This window comes from Physella acuta, unplaced genomic scaffold (genome assembly GCF_028476545.2).
Source record: "Physella acuta isolate Inbredline_101_S28 unplaced genomic scaffold, ASM2847654v3 ptg000017l, whole genome shotgun sequence".
NCBI classification, from domain to species: domain Eukaryota; kingdom Metazoa; phylum Mollusca; class Gastropoda; family Physidae; genus Physella; species Physella acuta.
The window spans coordinates 1,711,466-1,731,254 of NW_026731537.1; the positions used below are offsets into that span (position 1 = coordinate 1,711,466).

The following is a 19,789-nucleotide window of genomic DNA, read 5'->3' on the forward strand; positions in this document are numbered from 1 at the left end:
TATATCTGTGGGTTATCTTTAAGTGGGGTATCATTGTGTATCTGTTGGGTATCTATATATAGGGTATCTATGTGGTATCTATACATGTGGTATCTTATGTGGGGTATCCTTGAGGTATTTATGATGTATCTATCTTTGTATTATATGTATCTGTTGGGAACCCAATATCTTACAGCGCCAGTTTAAAGTCCAGTGCACCACTATCAATATCTGTTTCCAGTCAATTTAATTTGAGCAACTAAATTTGGTATATCTCTTTAAAAAAAGTTAAATTACTTAATTTATATTGATTGCAATAAAACTTAAATCGTTTTGTGAAGATCTCTTCCAATTAAATACATTCTTTACTTTTTGCGAGTCTTACTTTTCAGAAAAAAATTCAATGAAAAAAAAAAGCTTCGATTCACAAGAGCGGTAACTCATCATTGTAGTGGTACTAGTTGTCTACCATATTTTAACAAGCGCTCAATAGAATGTCGAGTCCACAGTACATTAAGTTAAATCAATACGATAATTAGAACATTCTTTAACTTCTGATTCTGGGATAGCCTTTAATGATAATTACATCTTGCTTCACCCACTTAATTATCAATTTAAATTTAAAATGTCCTGATATAGGTTAAGTTTATTTAATTAAAGATTTCAGATTTAAAGTTCGAGCACTTGAGTAGTGTAAGATCATTAAAGAAAGAGATATTTTAAGTCTGCTAATGTAGACAGGACCCCACGTTTTAGTTTAGCTGATTCTCACTTAATCCCAAAAATTTAGTAATCCCCCGGTAAGATGTAAAAAAATAACGGAAACGCTGACCACAATTTGATCAATCCATTTCCACCAACTGTGGTGGTAGTAGCTGTTGTTGCAGTCGACCGGCAGTGTGCTGTTGGTGTCTGTGTCAGACATCCTCAAAGAAAGTAATCTCAAACATCAACACTTTCAGGTAATAAATAGAACATTGTATTTTTGGCATTTTTTGCTTGAAGGGTAATTTATAAACTAACTAAAACATTTCAGAAAAAACTAGAGCCGCCTCCTTAAAGTATTGGACACCCGGAACATAGACATGGACCAGGACACGGGGGAGAGGCTGAACACACCAACTTTACAAGCTGATGGTCAAGGTCCTTTAGACACACACAGGGACGGTCTCATCGACGATAAACCGGATGTCCAAAGTGGGGATATTGGTCGTCAAACTGAGGCCCAAAGTGGGGACATTGGTCATCAAACTGAGGTACAAAGTGGGGACATTGGCCATCAAACTGAGGCCCAAAGTGGGGACATTGGCCATCAAACTGAGGCCCAAAGTGGGGACATTGGTCATCAAACTGAGGTACAAAGTGGGGACATTGGCCATCAAACTGAGGCCCAAAGTGGGGACATTGGCCATCAAACTGAGGTACAAAGTGGGGACATTGGCCATCAAACTGAGGCCCAAAGTGGGAACATTGGTCATCAAACTGAGGCCCAAAGTGGGAACATTGGTCATCAAACTGAGGCCCAAAGTGGGGACATTGGTCATCAAACTGAGGTACAAAGTGGGGACATTGGCCATCAAACTGAGGCCCAAAGTGGGGACATTGGTCATCAAACTGAGGTACAAAGTGGGGACATTGGCCATCAAACTGAGGCCCAAAGTGGGGACATTGGCCATCAAACTGAGGCCCAAAGTGGGGACATTGGCCATCAAACTGAGGACATTGGCCATCAAACTGAGACCCCCAGTGCAAGAGATGAGGACAGTACAGCAGACGAGGGGAGCTATGACGACACAGATTCAGATGACGAGGAAAGTGACGAAAGTGATGAGAGTGAAGACGAGGGCAGCGGCGACAGTCAAGAGGTGGATGATGATAATACAATGCCCGGCGATGAAGATGACCATCACGACGACGGCGACACAACCGACGAGACGTTCGAGACGGACCAGGACGCGATGGACGACGAGGAGTTAGAGAGGGCCTACAGGAAACAGCTGATCGCCGTGCAGATCGTCACGGACGACCCGCAGGAGACCTCCCTCGACCACATCACCATCGCCAACAGGATCCTCGACCTCAGCAAATCCCTGTCCGACTACGACCCCAACAACTACGACTACGTCAACGGCGTTGTGGTGCCGGATGTCGAGTCAGACATTGGCGACGCTGACTCCTGGGACTGGACATTTCCTGACTCCAACGTAAACGAGCTTGACATTCCGCCGGAGAGGAGGAACAAAATCAGGCCAAGGAAATCCAAGAGGACGACCACAGCGGCAGGTAACTCATCCCAGGAGAAGACAACCCATGCAGGAAATACCGACGAACTGAAGTTGACGCCGGCGGAAGACGAAATGGGTTTGAACCCAACAACCTTACAAGACAGAACCAGTTACTACGACACAATTTATCAGCAGCTTTTGGCAGCATTTCTCTTGGAGCAAGAGCGCATGAAATTAAGCCGCGAATCTTCCGCGGAGAACATTGTGTATTTCGAAGATCCGGATTCTTCCAAACTTCAGAGAAAAAAATTAAAATTTCTAAACCCAAACTCTAGCGTCGCTTCCAAAACAAAGGTCTTAACCCGAGACACGAGAGAAGACGGATACAGAAAACAGGAAGTGGCGAAACAAAAACATTCCCCAGAGGCCGTGAAGCATTTCGAGCAGAGAAACGTCAAACGAATCCTTTCTAAACTGTCCAAGATTGAAGCTCACTTCATTGGCTCTCCCAAACAACGCGACGCGGCCGTCAAGGCAACAGACAAACCTACAGACACAGTAACCGAGTCTTCTGAGGTCATGTCGAAACCTGAAGGTATGCTGAACTCGAGCTTAAAGCTCAACTCTGTGGCGGAGCGGAGAGCTTCTCTCGGAGATACCCTGACGGAGCGACTGATGCAGTGGCGGTGGGCCCGGGGACGGGCGTCCTCTAGGCCGGATGTGTTGGGGAAAAGCAAGACCAAGGAGGAGCTTCAAGATGAGGTCAACGCCTACCTGGCCAGCACACAACAACAGTTTGAAGAAAAGGTGAGACACGCCCAATCTTTATTTAGTATCGGCGAGTATCACGACCTCAAACATTTAGAACACAATTTCCATTATTCATTAAGTTTTACTTTTGAAATGTCTTTAAGTATGCGCCACATTACATTTTGGGGTGATATATCTTTATTGCTTTAGTGTTTCCTTTTCCCTCAGAAAGATTTTCTGGCCATTTTCCGTCACGCCGCTCGCCTGACGATAATCTTGTTGAGAGCTGTTGGAATAAAGCCGTAAGTAGACGTCTGATTGGTTGAAATATTTAAAGTCGTGAGTAGACTTCTGATTGGTTGAAATATTTAAAGCCGTGAGTAGACTTCTGATTGGTTGACTTCTGATTGGTTGAAAAACACTTTGTGTGTGCTAGTATCCATTTCAACTGAACACAAATTTAAAAAAAAAACGATGTCAGTACACTAACTAAATCATTTTGCTTACATTTTTGACAGCTTTAGTAAAATACACTTTTGTATTAGAGTCCCAAACCTCACTAGAATCTTTAGCAAACTATAGTCGCACCAACCTCAGCTGTAGTCGAATAACGACCTTCTGTAGAGCCCCAGCAAACTCAGCTGTAGTCGAATAACTACCTAGTGTAGAGTCCCACCAAACACAGGTGTAGTCAAATAACGACCTACTGTATCAACTAAAACTCTAACCAGGCAAAAACCGGAAGTGGACAGCTACAACTTCCTGTCCTGGACAGTGGTCTATGACGAGGTTCTGGGCATTTCTCGTCTTAATTACGACAGTGGTGCCTTGACCTTCGACCCACAAGTCTTCAAAGCGAAAAACGAAGTAGGTTACACACATGTGATTATTATTAACATAATATAAAAATATATATACATATATATATATTTATATATATATATATATATATATATATATATATATATATATATATATATATATATATATATATATATACACACACACACACACACACACACATATATATATATATATATATATATATATATATATATATATATATATATATATATATATATATATATATATATATTCTTATTACATCGTGATTATCGTCTGCTCCTGCAGTCCACCATCACAGAGGAAACAAAGGAGATTCTCCGGTTGCCGGCAAGTCAAAGAACGGACGGTCACATCCATACAGCCAGGATATGTTTCAAGCAGGTGGCGCCCTCGTTTTCAGAGTTTCCCATCCGTATACAGGAGTCAATGATACGAGTCTGTACCTACGAGAGGTAAGTTGTGGTCAATGTGGTCAATGTGGTCAATGTGGTCAATGTGGTCAATGTGGTCAATGTGGTCAATGTGGTCAATGTGGTCAATGTGGTCAATGTGGTCAATGTGGTCAATGTAGTCAATGTGGTCAATGTGGTCAATGATCCGAGGTCTGCACCTACGAGAAGTAAGTTGTTGGAATCTTAGTCCTGGTCGTCTGAATATCTCAGTTGATGTATTTTCCTTTTAGTTCTTTGAAAAACTTGCTTTAAAGGACAATTATCTGCCCCTTCTAACCGTGCACGATCGGCTTCTATGTGTAAAACCATCCGTCAACAAAACTCATCTGACTGATTGAGTCAAGTTGATTACACACCCACCCACAGAAAGATACATAGACACAGATAAAGTGACCAAAGTAAATGGTTGTATATAGCTCTTAGGATTAAAAAGTCGTATTATGTGGAGTTGAATAACGAATGTCTGAAGTTAATTGCCCTTTCAGAATGTTGATAAACAAAATTTATCACCAATGGCTTGATTTTTATATGATTATCGATCAGAATGAGATGTTTAGAAAAAGTTATTTTGCTATTAAAATTTATTAAATATTCATTATTTAGTAAATAATTATTTAGTAAATATTTTGGTTTTTAACTAATATTTTGATACCATTCGATTTTAAAAATAAACTTACAAAAAAAATCTATTTAAATATTGTGAACTAGAAAAAAAACTATTTTTTTATTAAAACATTGTAAAATAGACTTTAGAGCGAGGCTGGAAATCGATAAATACCGGCTTCCTGAACAGGAAACTAATAGAAAGGCTTCAACTCCCGTTTGATTATTAATTTAACAGTTTTTATATATGGATTAATTATTTCTTGATTCGATGATTGTGGACAGTCGGTTCGCTTCTTAATTAACTAATGAGGTTTTGGCATAATTAATCTAGAGATATGTGTCGGGGATAATGCCTTTCTCAAAGCTCTTCCACTGGTCAGGGTAGATTAAACGACTGCTGGATGTGTGTGTGTGTGTGGGGGGGGGGGGGGGGGGTGGGGGAAGAGTGAGGGTGGAGTGCAAGCGGGGGTGGGGGTGGGGTTAAGTAATGTTTGTTACACTTGTTAAACCTAAACCTAACCGCCATCTGTTACACCTGTTAAACCTAAACCTTATCGCCACCTGTTGTCCCTAGGTTTGAACCTGGTCGTGTCATCATTAGACAAGGTCACAGAGCTGAGAACTTCTACTTCATCATCTCTGGCTGTGGTGAGTGTGGTCATGTGACTCGTGGGGGTACGGTCACGTGATTTATATAGATACGGTCACGTGGTTTGTGTTGGTACGGTCACGTGATCTGTATAGGTATGGTCACGTGATTTGATTAGGTACGGTCACGTGATCTGTATAGGTATGGTCTATATTCTATAAGCTGATACCATTTCCTTTGATAGATAAACTTTCTGATATATTGACTTACAAGAAACTTTCAATATATTTTCTAACATGAATAAAACATGTAACGCCGATGTACGTTTGATTACGAGAGTGCAACAGACCAGTAAATAGCCTGTGTTTTTATCGTGTCTATACCGCTGAGAGTAATTTCCCTTTTGTTGTGTACACTGACAACTTGGCTAAACATTTCATCTTGTATCAGGGGAGGTAACTCGGCAATCCGCGAAGCTTTGAACGTCGTTTCAGCATTTCGTTTCATGTTCAATTCTTTACACTTCTCAGGTTAACTGGTATGGCAATGTTGGGGATAGTTTGATGGAGAAAGTTCAGTGTCATGATTAGTTTATAAATCATTTAGCAAGTCCTGTTTTATAAATAGTGTATACATTATTTAGTAAATTTGGTTTATGTATACTTTATAAACCTTAACGCACATTTACGAATAGCTTATACATCCAAAATTAATGGGACCCATCTTTCCTAAAAGTTGACTGAGACACTCGTATATTTTGTTTGTTGACTGAGACACTCGTATGTTTCGTTTGTTGACTGAGACACTCGTATGTCTTGTTTGTTGACTGAGACACTCGTATGTTTCGTTTGTTGACTGAGACACTCGTATGTTTTGTTTGTTGACTGAGACACTCGTATGTTTTGTTTGTTGACTGAGACACTCGTATGTTTTGTTTGTTGACTGAGACACTCGTATGTCTTGATTGTTGACTGAGACACTCGTATGTCTTGATTGTTGACTGAGACACTCGTATGTCTTGTTTGTTGACTGAGACACACGTATGTTTTGTTTGTTGACTGAGACACTCGTATGTCTTGATTGTTGACTGAGACACTCGTATGTCTTGATTGTTGACTGAGACACTCGTATATTTTATCAGCTGTCGTGACTGAGATGGATCTCAATGCTAACCACGTACTAACCACCAATGTTTTGGGAAAAGGAAACAGCTTTGGGGTAAGTTTTTATTAAGTCGTAAGTCATTAGTCATAAGTTACTAGTCGTTAGTCATAAGTCATTTATCTTAAGTCATAAGTCGTAAATCATACGTCGATAAGAGAGGGAAAGCACCGAACCAAGCCTAATTAACTTCTAATCTTCAAATGTTTTAAATTATCAAAACACTTAGGTAAACAATGGCTATACTAATTCAACATTTTGTGATCAGTAAAATTACCTGCCATTAGAAACAAATCTTTTATTTCGATACATCTTGCATTCAGTAAACACGTCACTCAACGTCACTTTCGCGACAAGTTCTTTGTCATTCATCGGTTTACTAATGCTGACTTCTTTGCCATTCATCAGTTTACTAATGCTGACTTTTTTGTCATTCATCAGTTTACTAATGCTGACTTTTTTGTCATTCATCAGTTTACTAATGCTGACTTCTTTGCCATTCATCAGTTTGCTAATGCTGACTTTTTTGTCATTCATCAGTTTACTAATGCTGACTTTTGTCATTCATCAGTTTACTAATGCTGACTTCTTTGTCATTCATCAGTTTACTAAATGCTGACATCTTTGTCATTCATCAGTTTACTAAATGCTGACTTCTTTGTCATTTATGAGTTTACTAAATGCTGACTTCTTTGTCATTCATCAGTTTACTAAATGCTGACTTCTTTGTCATTCATGAGTTTACTAAATGCTGACTTCTTTGTCATTCATCAGTTTACTAATGCTGACTTTTTTGTCATTCATCAGTTTACTAATGCTGACTTTTGTCATTCATCAGTTTACTAATGCTGACTTCTTTGTCATTCATCAGTTTACTAAATGCTGACATCTTTGTCATTCATCAGTTTACTAAATGCTGACTTCTTTGTCATTCATGAGTTTACTAAATGCTGACTTCTTTGTCATTCATCAGTTTACTAAATGCTGACTTCTTTGTCATTCATGAGTTTACTAAATGCTGACTTCTTTGTCATTCATCAGTTTACTAATGCTGACTTAACTTCGTTGTTATCAAGTCATTTTAAATGTCTCTTTCATACAGTTCAGTTTATGCACGATTGGAGTTATACCATTTTTGAGATGATATTATTAAACGAATACTGTTAAAATACGTCAATTATAAACAAACAATTAATTTTATTTCTGGCATCAATTGTAAAATTTGATGGACTATTTTAGCCACGGAGTAAACAGTTTAATGTTTTCATTGTTTGTGTTTTAAAGTAATCAAAAGACGTTAGTGCTAAAGTCGTTGTCACTGGCCGATTGGCTTTATTGTACGTCTTAATGGAACCCCTAATTGCTGTGACGTATTGTACGTCTTAATGGAACCCCTAATTGCTGTGACGTATTGTACGTCTTAATGGAACCCCTAATTGCTGTGACGTATTGTACGTCTTAATGGAACCCCTAATTGCTGTGACGTATTGTACGTCTTAATGGAACCCCTAATTGCTGTGACGTATTGTACGTCTTAATGGAACCCTTAATTGCTGTGACGTATTGTTGACGTAAGTTTCTCTGAATGGTTTCTTTAATTCCTGACGTCTGCCCTCCCCCCCACCCCCCCCCCCCCCCCCCAGGAGCTGGCGATTCTGAACATGGCCTTGAGATCAGCCACCGTGACGTGTCGGGAGGAAGTTGAGTTGATCTGGATTGAACGTGAGGACTTCATCGACATCTTCATGCGCGGGGTCAAAGGTCGGGAGGCGGAGCACATCGCCTTCCTCAAGGGCGTTGACCTGCTGCAGGGTTGGCCTGTCAACCAGCTGCCTCAGGACAACCCCAAGATCTGCGCCTTCACCTACGTCAGGTGTGTAGCTTTGTGTAGCACGTGTGTCGGTGTCAAAGGTTAACACACACCACTACAGCAACATAAACAATGACATTCGAGTGTACATCATCGACATACACCACTACTGTGTACAGGAACATAACAAATGACATCCGAGTGTACATCATCGACATACACCACTACTGTGTACAGGAACATAACCAATGACATTCGAGTGTACGACGACAACTACAACACAATATTTACATATATTCGACCACAACAACCACACAACGTACAGACAAATAATACCACAACAACACTTACACCTATCTCGACTACACCTATCACAACTACCACACAACGTATATAGACAAATAATACCCCAACAACAACACTTACACCCCATCTCGACTACACCTACCATCAACAAATGACTTCCCAAAATAAAACGACCTTCACCGATGCTGTTGTTCCGCAACGATCAGATTAATGGCTCCACCTGATTGGATATTTGCTCACGTGTTTTGTTGTGAGTATCCAATCAGCGACTGAGCCGTGAAATCACTTAACACGACCCCAACAATCCCGTTACGGCATCATTAACCGCGTTCTGGAACCAGGTCAACCACTTAACGGATGCCGGTTGGGTGAGTGTGCATAGAACATCCGGTCAAAAGTTGTTGATTTGCTGCACTGGCTCAAGACAAAAGTGTAGCGACTGGCTGCACCGAACTAGAAAATGTTAAGTGTAGAAAACATTTCACGTCCTTACCGAAATTTGCTCCGTCAAAGAAAAGTTTTCGCATTGTCCTATCTCCTTCCTTTGCTTCAAAATGTCTTTGTATTTTTCCACCGACCAAATCTGCTGTTATTGCTAATTGTTCTTTCAATTTCAAATTTATACAAACCTCTTCTAATGCTTTTGGTTTTGTTATCAAAATCATTCTAATGGACGAAAGTTAGTTTAAGCTAAATTAAATTTACACAGAAAAACGGAGCATTTTAAAAGATAAGTTATCAAAAGAAATACTAGAACGAGCGCACTAAAATTTACCGATAAGCAACTTGTTTAAATATCTTTAGCAACTGTTTTAAATATCTTTAGCAACTGTTTTAAACATCTTTAGCAACTGTTTTAAATATCTTTAGCAACTGTTTTAAATATCTTTATCAAAACACACATCATGATTTTCTCAAACTTAACGTAACCTACCTCACAAGATATAACAAAATGGTTCACATGATATTGTGAGGTACCCCACAAGAAAAAAAAAAGCTGGCGCATATGATATAGTGCCTCCAGTTTTTTAACCCAATCTAACACATCTTTAAACAGTGCGTCTTCAAACCATGACAAAACCCAAACCTTGATAAAACCCAAACCATGACAAAACCCAAACCATGACCAAAAATCAACCAACAATTATGGTCCCTCTGACAAATGGAAATTCTGACAGTGACAAATGGAAATGCAGACACTATTGGTGGCCATTTAACACTGCCAGATGTGATTAAACTAACACATATGTAATGACACTGACACATAAGTGATGACACTGACATATAAACATGACGACACTGAATTAAACATGATGGCACTGACATATAAACATGATGACACTGAGATAAACATGATGACACTGACATAAACATGATGACACTATTTCAGACGAGGTGTGACACTCTGCCGTGACAGCTGTAAGAGTGACTGGATCTTTGTGATCGTCTCAGGCTCCTGCAAGATCCTCAAGGCTCTTTACAATCAGCCGGACAAGACGGTGGAGACTCCTCAATGTAAGCTGCCCACATTGGTTACATTAAAACTGCTTTTCTAGATCGTTATGCGACACATTAAAAACACTTTTCTAGATAATAATCTGACACATAAAAAACACTTTTCTAGAGCATCATTCGATACACCAAAATCACTTCTTTTAGCGCATCATTCGACACACCGAATCTCCTTTACTACCAACATCATTAAGCTCATATAATTCACTTTACAAATCATTCGGTACGTCAACGACCAGTTTTCCACAAAGTCGCCCAGTACATTACTTAAAATTTCTACAAAATCATTTAAATACCTGTCATTTAATGTAGCTGGATTCAAATTGGGTTCATTTAATTTTTTTCACTCTAAAAAACTGTCCATTAAACTTAAACAAACAAATGTTCAATCAATTCGTCTTAGAAATCCACATTTACTTCACTCACAAGAAAGTTTTTTGGTGCTAATTATAAAAGCATCAATTTAACAATTATTCGTTATAAACGTTAGCCAATAATTGTGGTTTATGAAGGCTATTTTAAGAAACTGTCCTAAATGAAATAATTGATGAGCTTTAAATTGCGTCATTGTTTTATAAATAGACATTGCTTAATGAGGCACACCCGGCTGATTTAATTAGACAGTTGTTGATGGAACTAAAATAATGTAATTAATGATTTTTAACCCTCCTCCCACCCCACCCCCCTCCCACCACACCCCCACCCATCAGCCGTCAGTCTGGCTCCACTGGCTTCTGGTTTCTCGACCATCTACACCAAGGGCGGCAACCGTGCAACTAACATCAAGGGAAGTAACCCATCACTTAGTCACACTGCTACAGGAAGAACCACAACTCGTGTCAGACGACAAGGAATTGTCCAGAGACCACGTGACCTTGTGGCCACGATACATCTGCTCTCAGATAGGACGGAAGAGAAAGGTGAGTAGACGGCCACATAACAGGGTGAGTAGACGGCCCTATGCCAGGCAGATAACTATGACACCAGGGTAGTCATACCTTTAAGTGAGATACCACGTGAGGTAAACTTTTGGTCGTGAGGTGCCAATTACCATTTAAAAAAGAAACCATCGGAGGTAGATCTATGTCGTTATTTGAAAACGTTGACAACATTCTTAATAGCATGTGCTTATTTCAGTCTCTATGTCAAGGTCACAGCATCAATTGGAGATTGAAGAGCTTTATTTCAGACGTCACGTTCTGCCGTCCATACACACCAAGGTGGGTCACCTGAAGTGCAATTGTAGCACACCTGTAATACACATGTATCATACCTGTAATACACCTATAGCACAACTGTAACACACCTGCAGCACACCTGTAGCACACTTGTAACATATTTATAACACACCTGTAGCATACCTGCAGCACACTACTTATGTAGTTAAAATACATACGCAGAAAATGTGTAGGTAGAAGATTTACGAGCATCACCAATGTCTGGGCTTACAACTAAAATATATCTGCCTTAGACCTTTCAATCGAAGCATGTTCGTTCTACACCTTTTTACGGTAGCATATCAGCATATATAGGACGGCATGATCGAAAGGTGGAGCATACTTCTGCTAACCCAAAAATCTTGAGTTCGAATCCGGAATTAAGTCCATAAGACTTTCATGAGTCCGCCTACCTCTAATGGGCACCTTGCTAGGGCATGTTGCTGACCACAGTATCCCTTTATATGCCCAGGTCACAAAAAGGTGAACTCTGCTTTACCTGCCGCATTGACCGTCAGGTTTGAAAGGGAACTTAAACTTGACCTAAAGTCAACAGCTAGTTTTATATTTATGATAGAATTTAATATCTGAGATTCTGACTATAAAAAATAATCCTCTTTAAAAATTTCGTTTGTTTTCAGCCGAGCAGAGAGATGCACGGAGACATCAGGTCAACATCCCGGGTGTCCCCACAGGTAGAGGCGCGACCCCCAGGCACGCCGTCTGGAACCTCCCCCACCAGCCTCCAGCTGCCCCCCATCTCCCCCCTCTACAAGCCCAAACGCCAGTCCTACGGCCTCCACCCCCCGGCACTGCCACAGCTGGGGGTGGGGACGCAGAGTCAGCGTCAGAGAAAATCCAGGAAGGTTTTCATAGAAGTGGCGAGACTTGAGTCTGGTGCCACCTTTGTAAGTTAACTTTTTAGAATCAACTTTTGTGAATTAACTTTATAAAATCAACCTCTGTAAATCAACATTTTAAAAATCAACTTTTGTAAGTCAACTTTTAAAATCAATTTCTGTAAATCAACTATTGCAACTTTTATTAATCAGCTTCTGTGAACTGACTCTTATAAATCACTTTTGTGATCACTTCTGTAGACAGTGGCGTAGCCAGGATCGTCTCAAGGGGGGAGGGGGTTCCAATTTTTACCCGGGGACAAACTTTCGATTTGCACCCCCCCCTCAGACTTTTGATTTGCACCCCCCCCCCCTCAAATTTTCGATTTGCACCCCCGCTCATACTTTATATATATATCGAGGGGTCTATGGGGGGAGGGGGTTATGACCCCCCTAACCCCCCTGCCTACGCCACTGTCTGTAGATCAACTATTATCAGCCTCTATAGACTATTCTAACTACACGAGAAAAATGGCCCGTTGAGGAAGGATACACCGGGCGCTAGGCTGATAGTGCTGTCTCTTTTCTCTAAACTAAAACCACCCCCCCACACACCCCCACCCACCCCACACCCCCACACACACCACCCCTCACCCACACACACACCACCCCCACCCCCCCCCCCACACCACCCCCCACACCCCAAAAAACATGTATACCGTCCCATTCAACGAAATATAATTATATACTTTTTCCAGTGTCCGCCCCCTCCCCGAAAATTCTACCCCCGCCCCCAAAAATTTCAAGTACCCCCACCCCTCTCCGGGGAGGAAAAAGTCTAAACTAAAACCACCCCACCCCCCACCCCCCACCCCCCCCAAAAAAAAACATGTCTACCGTCCCATTCACCCCCCACCCCCCCCAAAAAAAAACATGTCTACCGTCCCATTCAACGAAATATAATTATATACTTTTTCCAGTGTCCGCCCCCTCCCCGAAAATTCTACCCCCGCCACCGAAAATTTCAAGTACCCCCACCCCTCTCCGGGGAGGAAAAAGTCTAAATTAAAACCACCCCACCCCCCCCCCCCCCCACACACCCCACCCCCCCCCCCCCCCCACCCCCCTAAAAAACATGTCTACCGTCCCATTCAACGAAATATAATTATATACTTTTTCCATTGTCCGCCCCCTCCCCGAGGGGGGGGGGGGGGCTCAGACGTTCTTACGCGGGGTGGGGCTTCGCCCCTACCCGAAGAATTGTATGAAAGAAACTCTTCACGCAAACCACTTAGATTAGACAAAATTGCCTTTGTTTACTCGATAATCAATGACGTCATATTAATGTGTGCACTATCCGGCTTGAGATTATTTTCTACTCTGTGCTAAATGTGTCGACGTCATATTTCGTTTTCGTTTCACTGTGCATGTTTTTAAATTGCTTGTGTTTTCTCTAGAGCGTTCTTGTCAGACAGATAGATAGATAGATAGATAGATAGATAGATAGATAGATAGATAGATAGATAGATAGATAGATAGATAGATAGACAGACAGCGAAACTATTATTATAGACTTGGTAGATTCATTATTAAGTGCTGTAAGATTATACTACCATCAAATATAGATCAACAAGCACGAGCAGATTTAAGGGTAGCCTTGACGTGGTAAGAAGAGACTTATTAATGCGTTATGACACATCAGGATGATTAGATATTCTGTCTCCCGTGTCAACATACAGGTACGACACATTGCTGGCTAATCCAGGTGTCAGTTCTTACCTGTCTGTCTACAATGTTCTAGACCAGGTGCTGGCATGAGAAAGTTTACCTGTCTGTTCTTACCTGTCAGTTCTCACCTCTCTGTCTACGTCTGTCCCCAGGGTCTGGATCAGGTGGTGCTGGCTGGCATGAGAAAGTTGACCTCTTGTAGTCTGGTGTCGGATGGTGCTGAAGTGGTGCTGATCAACAAAAAATTCTTCAAGAAATATCTGACGGAGGAAACTCTCAAAACTATTCGAGAAAAGGTGAGCTGTTGAGGAATGCGTTACCATTGATTAACGTATTAATTACCAAAAATTTTACTTATCGCCGTGAGAACCGCTGACTGAAGTTATAATATCTCTAAGAGGGTCTTTGATATAACTACGAGAACCATTGTCAACTAATTATTGACCAATAGTCTCCTGAGTTGTTTCCTCTGTAGGTCTTTCCGCTAATTTGTCTCCCATATAGATTGTCAATTAATTTGTTCATTAATTTACCCCCCCCCCCACAGGTTGTTCATTAATTTATCTCCCCTACCAAATTGCTCATTAATTTACCTCCGGTATTTATTATGCACTAATTTACCTCCACTACAGATGGTTTATTAATTTACCTCCTCTACCAAATTGTTCATAAATTACCTCCCTATATATTGTTCATAAATTTACATCCCCTAAAGATTGTTTATTAATTACCTCCCCTACCAAATTCTTCACATCTTCTACAGATGTTTCATTAATTATCTCCCCAACAGATTGTTCCACTGCCGAGCGAGAAGGTTCTCAAGCAAGACCTAGAGACGGTTAAAACCTGGCAAACCTTCAAGGCCCAGACGTTAGCAGAGTTTCACCGCTGGAGGAATCAAAGAGCCACTGTGTCAAACGTATTGAGGCAACACTAGCCAGTGATGACGTAGGTCAGGACCAGTCAAGACATAGGACAATGAAGACGTAGGACAGGAACAGTCAAGCTAAACATCTACTACTCAGCTGGACTTCGTTCCCAGCATGAATTAGCATAAGCTAAACATCTACTACTCAGCTGGACTTCGTTCCCAGCATGAATTAGCATCTAACACAACTAGTCCGCAATGAAATCAACTGAATCATGATGCCACCAACTCCACTAATCCAAGATGCCAAGAGACCGCAGGGATAATCTTTAATCCACTAATTCACATCAGATGTACAGTGTGGGGCTGTTGACACCGAATATAAATATCTTCCAAAATGATTACAACTGACTGTCCTCATTCTAATAACCAACATGTTTCACATTTAAAGACCTCACAGTCATGACTTTTTGTCACAAATCAGACCCTACCTCACTTACATGGCGGAAAATAAAATTATAAATTTTATTTTTTAATAATAATTATATATTTTAAAAAAACCCTCTTGTTATTTATGTGGCGTCAAACCTCAACTTTTATAAACTTCTAACCAAACACACAGTGTCTATATTAACAGTCATTTATTGCTGGCCAAATTTGGCAACTCAGTAAAAACAAAAATGTAACTAAATATTTCGCTCTTCACAGATAGTTCACATAGCTAGTGACCTAAACTGTGTACAAATGATCCCAACTGTATTAGTGAAATTGTTTATTATTGACATTAGTCATTATGGAAAAACAGACCAAGGGACACAACTTTGTATTTAATTTGACGAGTTCAGAAATGAAATTACAGGACCGTAGAAATATGCAACATACGCATCATGTGATTTTTAAAAATATGCTCTTTAAAATTGACAGTAGAAGCCACACACATATATACGTATATACGTATACGAATACATATATACGTATACGTATATATGTATACGTATATATATATATATATATATATATATATATATATATGTGTGTGTGTGTGTGTGTGTGTGTGTGTGTAAGAATAGTAAACACATCAAAGTGTCAGTGTAATCCAGCAACCAAAAACAAAGTGCTAGGGTTTGGAAATAACATTAGAATATTATTCTATTTAAGTTAAAAAAAAACATTTGTATAATCTCAAACTTTTGCCTTCTAGTTGTGTACATTCATCAAAAGACTAAAGATCAGTGTATATTTACATTATTTTATTCACAGTAATTTACAATTAGTGGTTAACGATTGTTATAAATCACGCTTCAAGTAATTAAAACATAGCAGGAAAGACAGTCGATATCAATAGAACAATTGCAAGTATTAATTATTTAAAAATGTGGAATGTGCTGGTACCGTTGCACGGCGTCACAGCAAACATTCAAGTTGTATTAAAATCAATCAATCTTACTTCAACACAAACCTTGACAGCTTTACTATTGTTTAGGAGCCAGTACAACGTATTTTATAAACTTATTGCATTCGTGTGAAATATATCACATTCTAGGCTTACAGCAGAAACATGTGATATAGAAGGCTTGGTATAATGCTGACCACACTATCCCTTCACATGCCGAGGTCACAGATACAGATGAACTCTACTTCACCTGTCTCATGGTCTGCAAGGACGAATGCTTTTTATGTCATACAGATCACACTTTTCTTAAGCATATACCACACTTTTGTCATATATTATGTATCACATTGTTGTCATATAAATTACAATTTTGTCATAAATATTACCCTCTTCATAATATATCACATTTTAAAAACACATATCACATTTTAAAATCCTGACCATACTATTTACACACACATACACACTTACAGCCATAGAGTTGTCGGTCCTGGCCTCACTATTTACACATACTCATTCACACACACACACACACACACACACACACACACACACACACACACACACACACACACACACACACACACACACACACACACACACACACACACACACACACACACACACACACACACACACACACACACACACACACACACACACACACACACACACACACACACACACACACACACACACACACACACACACACACACACACACACACACACACACACACACACACACACACACACACACACACACACACACACACACACACACACACACACACACACACACACACACACACACACACACACACACACACACACACACACACACACACACACACACACACACACACACACACACACACACACACACACACACACACACACACACACACACACACACACACACACACACACACACACACACACACACACACACACACACACACACACACACACACACACACACACACACACACACACACACACACACACACACACACACACACACACACACACACACACACACACACACACACACACACACACACACACACACACACACACACACACACACACACACACACACACACACACACACACACACACACACACACACACACACACACACACACACACACACACACACACACACACACACACACACACACACACACACACACACACACACACACACACACACACACACACACACACACACACACACACACACACACACACACACACACACACACACACACACACACACACACACACACACACACACACACACACACACACACACACACACACACACACACACACACACACACACACACACACACACACACACACACACACACACACACACACACACACACACACACACACACACACACACACACACACACACACACACACACACACACACACACACACACACACACACACACACACACACACACACACACACACACACACACACACACACACACACACACACACACACACACACACACACACACACACACACACACACACACACACACACACACACACACACACACACACACACACACACACACACACACACACACACACACACACACACACACACACACACACACACACACACACACACACACACACACACACACACACACACACACACACACACACACACACACACACACACACACACACACACACACACACACACACACACACACACACACACACACACACACACACACACACACACACACACACACACACACACACACACACACACACACACACACACACACACACACACACACACACAGAGCCATAGAGTTGTCGGTCCTGGCTATACTATATTTTACAAACACACACACACACACGCACACACACACACACACACACGGCCATACAGTTGTCGGTCCTGCCCTCACTATTTACACACACACCCACACACACCCACACCACACCCCCCCACACACACACACGGCCATAGAGTTGACGGTCCTGCCCTCACTCTTTACTCTCTCACACAAACACACACCTAGAGTTGTCGATCCTGGCCTCACGATTCAAACACCCCTGTACAATTGTAGCAGAAGGCTAGCCCCAGGTGTATGAGCGCCTTGCAGACGATGAGCGAGCAGCCGACGACCACGTGAATGACGGCGCATGTGTAACACGTGGGGTCACACCATTCGTTGGGGTCGTCGTACAGCGGCTCATTCTCGGGGGGCCACCACTGGACCAGGGTCCAGTAGGATCCCATTAAGTGCCAGACCAACAGGAACACGTTCAGCACGAGGTCGATCATGTCGTCTGCCCTGTTGGATTAGAACTAGTTTAATTATAAACAAACATTGCGCATGTTCATGATTTTGTATTAAACATTGTTTTTTTAAAACTAGGACGGGGGGGGGGGGGAGTATTAAATCTTAAAATTTTTGTTAGCAGGCAATGCAATAAGGCAAAGTTTTGATATTATTCCCACTGTAGTTCAATAATAGGCTTTATACTAATAATTGCCGTTTATAAATGATTTGTTGTAGCAATAAGACAATTAGGCCAAAATTGGACGCCAGTAATGTTTAGGTATGAACTGACATCATAAGCGTGTTAAGTTAACCAATTCCAATTCTGGAACTCTAAGACCGTGAGTCAACAAGCTCTCGTCTCCTTACCTTCGAGACATCAAGATATCAGAGGCGTGTTTGGCGACCTTGTAGTTGAAGTAGAGTACGTGTATCGTCTTGAGGGTGGCGACGGTCCCACCAGCGAACAGGAAGATGGGGATACGGTGCTCGTCTGGGCAGTCTTCTAGGTACTGTACGCCTGGGGGTGGGGATACGGTGCTCGTTAGGGGGTGGGGCAGATAGTAGGTCAACATGGGGGTAGGGTGATCGTCTGGGGGTGGGGTGAGCGGATCATAATGTGTCGTACAATAATACATCGTCAACAAACAACTATTTAATATAAAAATCAACCTTTTACCTGCCCATCCCATTAATTAATTAATTAATTAATTAAGCCTGTACCTACCTATGCCATTAATGTATTAATTATTAAAACCTGCACCTACGCATGCCATTAATTAATTAATTAATTAAGCCTTCACTTACCCATGCCATTAATTAATGAATAAAGCCTGCACCTACCCATGCCATTTATTAATCAATTACGCACGCACCTACCTATGCCATAAATTAACTAATTAACCTGCACCAACCCATGCCATTAATTAATTAATTAACATGCACCTACCCAAGCCATTAATTAATTAATTAACCTGCACCTACCAATTAATTAATTAATTAAGCATTCACCTACCCATGCCATTAATTAATTAATTAACCTGATCCTACCCATGCCATTAATTTATTAATTAAGCCTCACCTCCCCATGCCATTAATTAATTAACCTGCACCTACACATGCTATTAATTAATTAATTAAGACTCTCCTACCCATGCCATTAATTTATTAATTAAGCCTTACCTA

The 19,789-nt window shown here is 40.9% G+C and overlaps 2 protein-coding genes across 2 annotated transcripts; one reads left to right on the top strand and one right to left on the bottom strand.

Annotated features, from left to right (window-relative positions):
* The first annotated feature begins 1,064 nt into the window (after positions 1 to 1,064).
* LOC131938762 (uncharacterized) lies at positions 1,065 to 14,963 on the top strand. Its single transcript, XM_059296920.1, has 13 exons — positions 1,065 to 3,011; positions 3,183 to 3,256; positions 3,686 to 3,821; positions 4,086 to 4,252; positions 5,433 to 5,506; positions 6,589 to 6,665; positions 8,252 to 8,481; positions 10,115 to 10,239; positions 10,947 to 11,156; positions 11,374 to 11,456; positions 12,095 to 12,361; positions 14,173 to 14,316; positions 14,811 to 14,963. Exons 1-13 carry the CDS (start codon positions 1,065 to 1,067, stop codon positions 14,955 to 14,957), a joined length of 3,681 nt encoding a protein of 1,226 aa, XP_059152903.1. The 3' UTR covers positions 14,958 to 14,963.
* A 3,394-nt stretch (positions 14,964 to 18,357) lies between these two features.
* On the bottom strand, positions 18,358 to 19,415 carry LOC131938770 (transmembrane protein 272-like). The gene is made up of 3 exons (XM_059296933.1): positions 19,412 to 19,415; positions 18,974 to 19,124; positions 18,358 to 18,616 (listed from the first exon to the last, which is right to left on the bottom strand). The coding sequence occupies exons 1-3, from the start codon at positions 19,413 to 19,415 to the stop codon at positions 18,358 to 18,360; spliced, it is 414 nt and encodes a 137-aa protein (XP_059152916.1).
* Between the last annotated feature and the right edge of the window lie 374 nt (positions 19,416 to 19,789).

Excerpts from the sequence above, each read along its gene's own strand:
- LOC131938762 (XM_059296920.1), top strand. The coding sequence starts at position 1,065 with ATGGACCAGGACACGGGGGAGAGGCTGAACACACCAACTTTACAAGCT. Across the intron at positions 11,157-11,373 it reads AGATAGGACGGAAGAGAAAG|TCTCTATGTCAAGGTCACAG; the intron begins GTGAGTAGACGG and ends TGCTTATTTCAG. Across the intron at positions 12,362-14,172 it reads TTGAGTCTGGTGCCACCTTT|GGTCTGGATCAGGTGGTGCT; the intron begins GTAAGTTAACTT and ends GTCTGTCCCCAG.
- LOC131938770 (XM_059296933.1), bottom strand. Across the intron at positions 18,617-18,973 it reads GATATCTTGATGTCTCGAAG|GGCAGACGACATGATCGACC; the intron begins GTAAGGAGACGA and ends CTAATCCAACAG.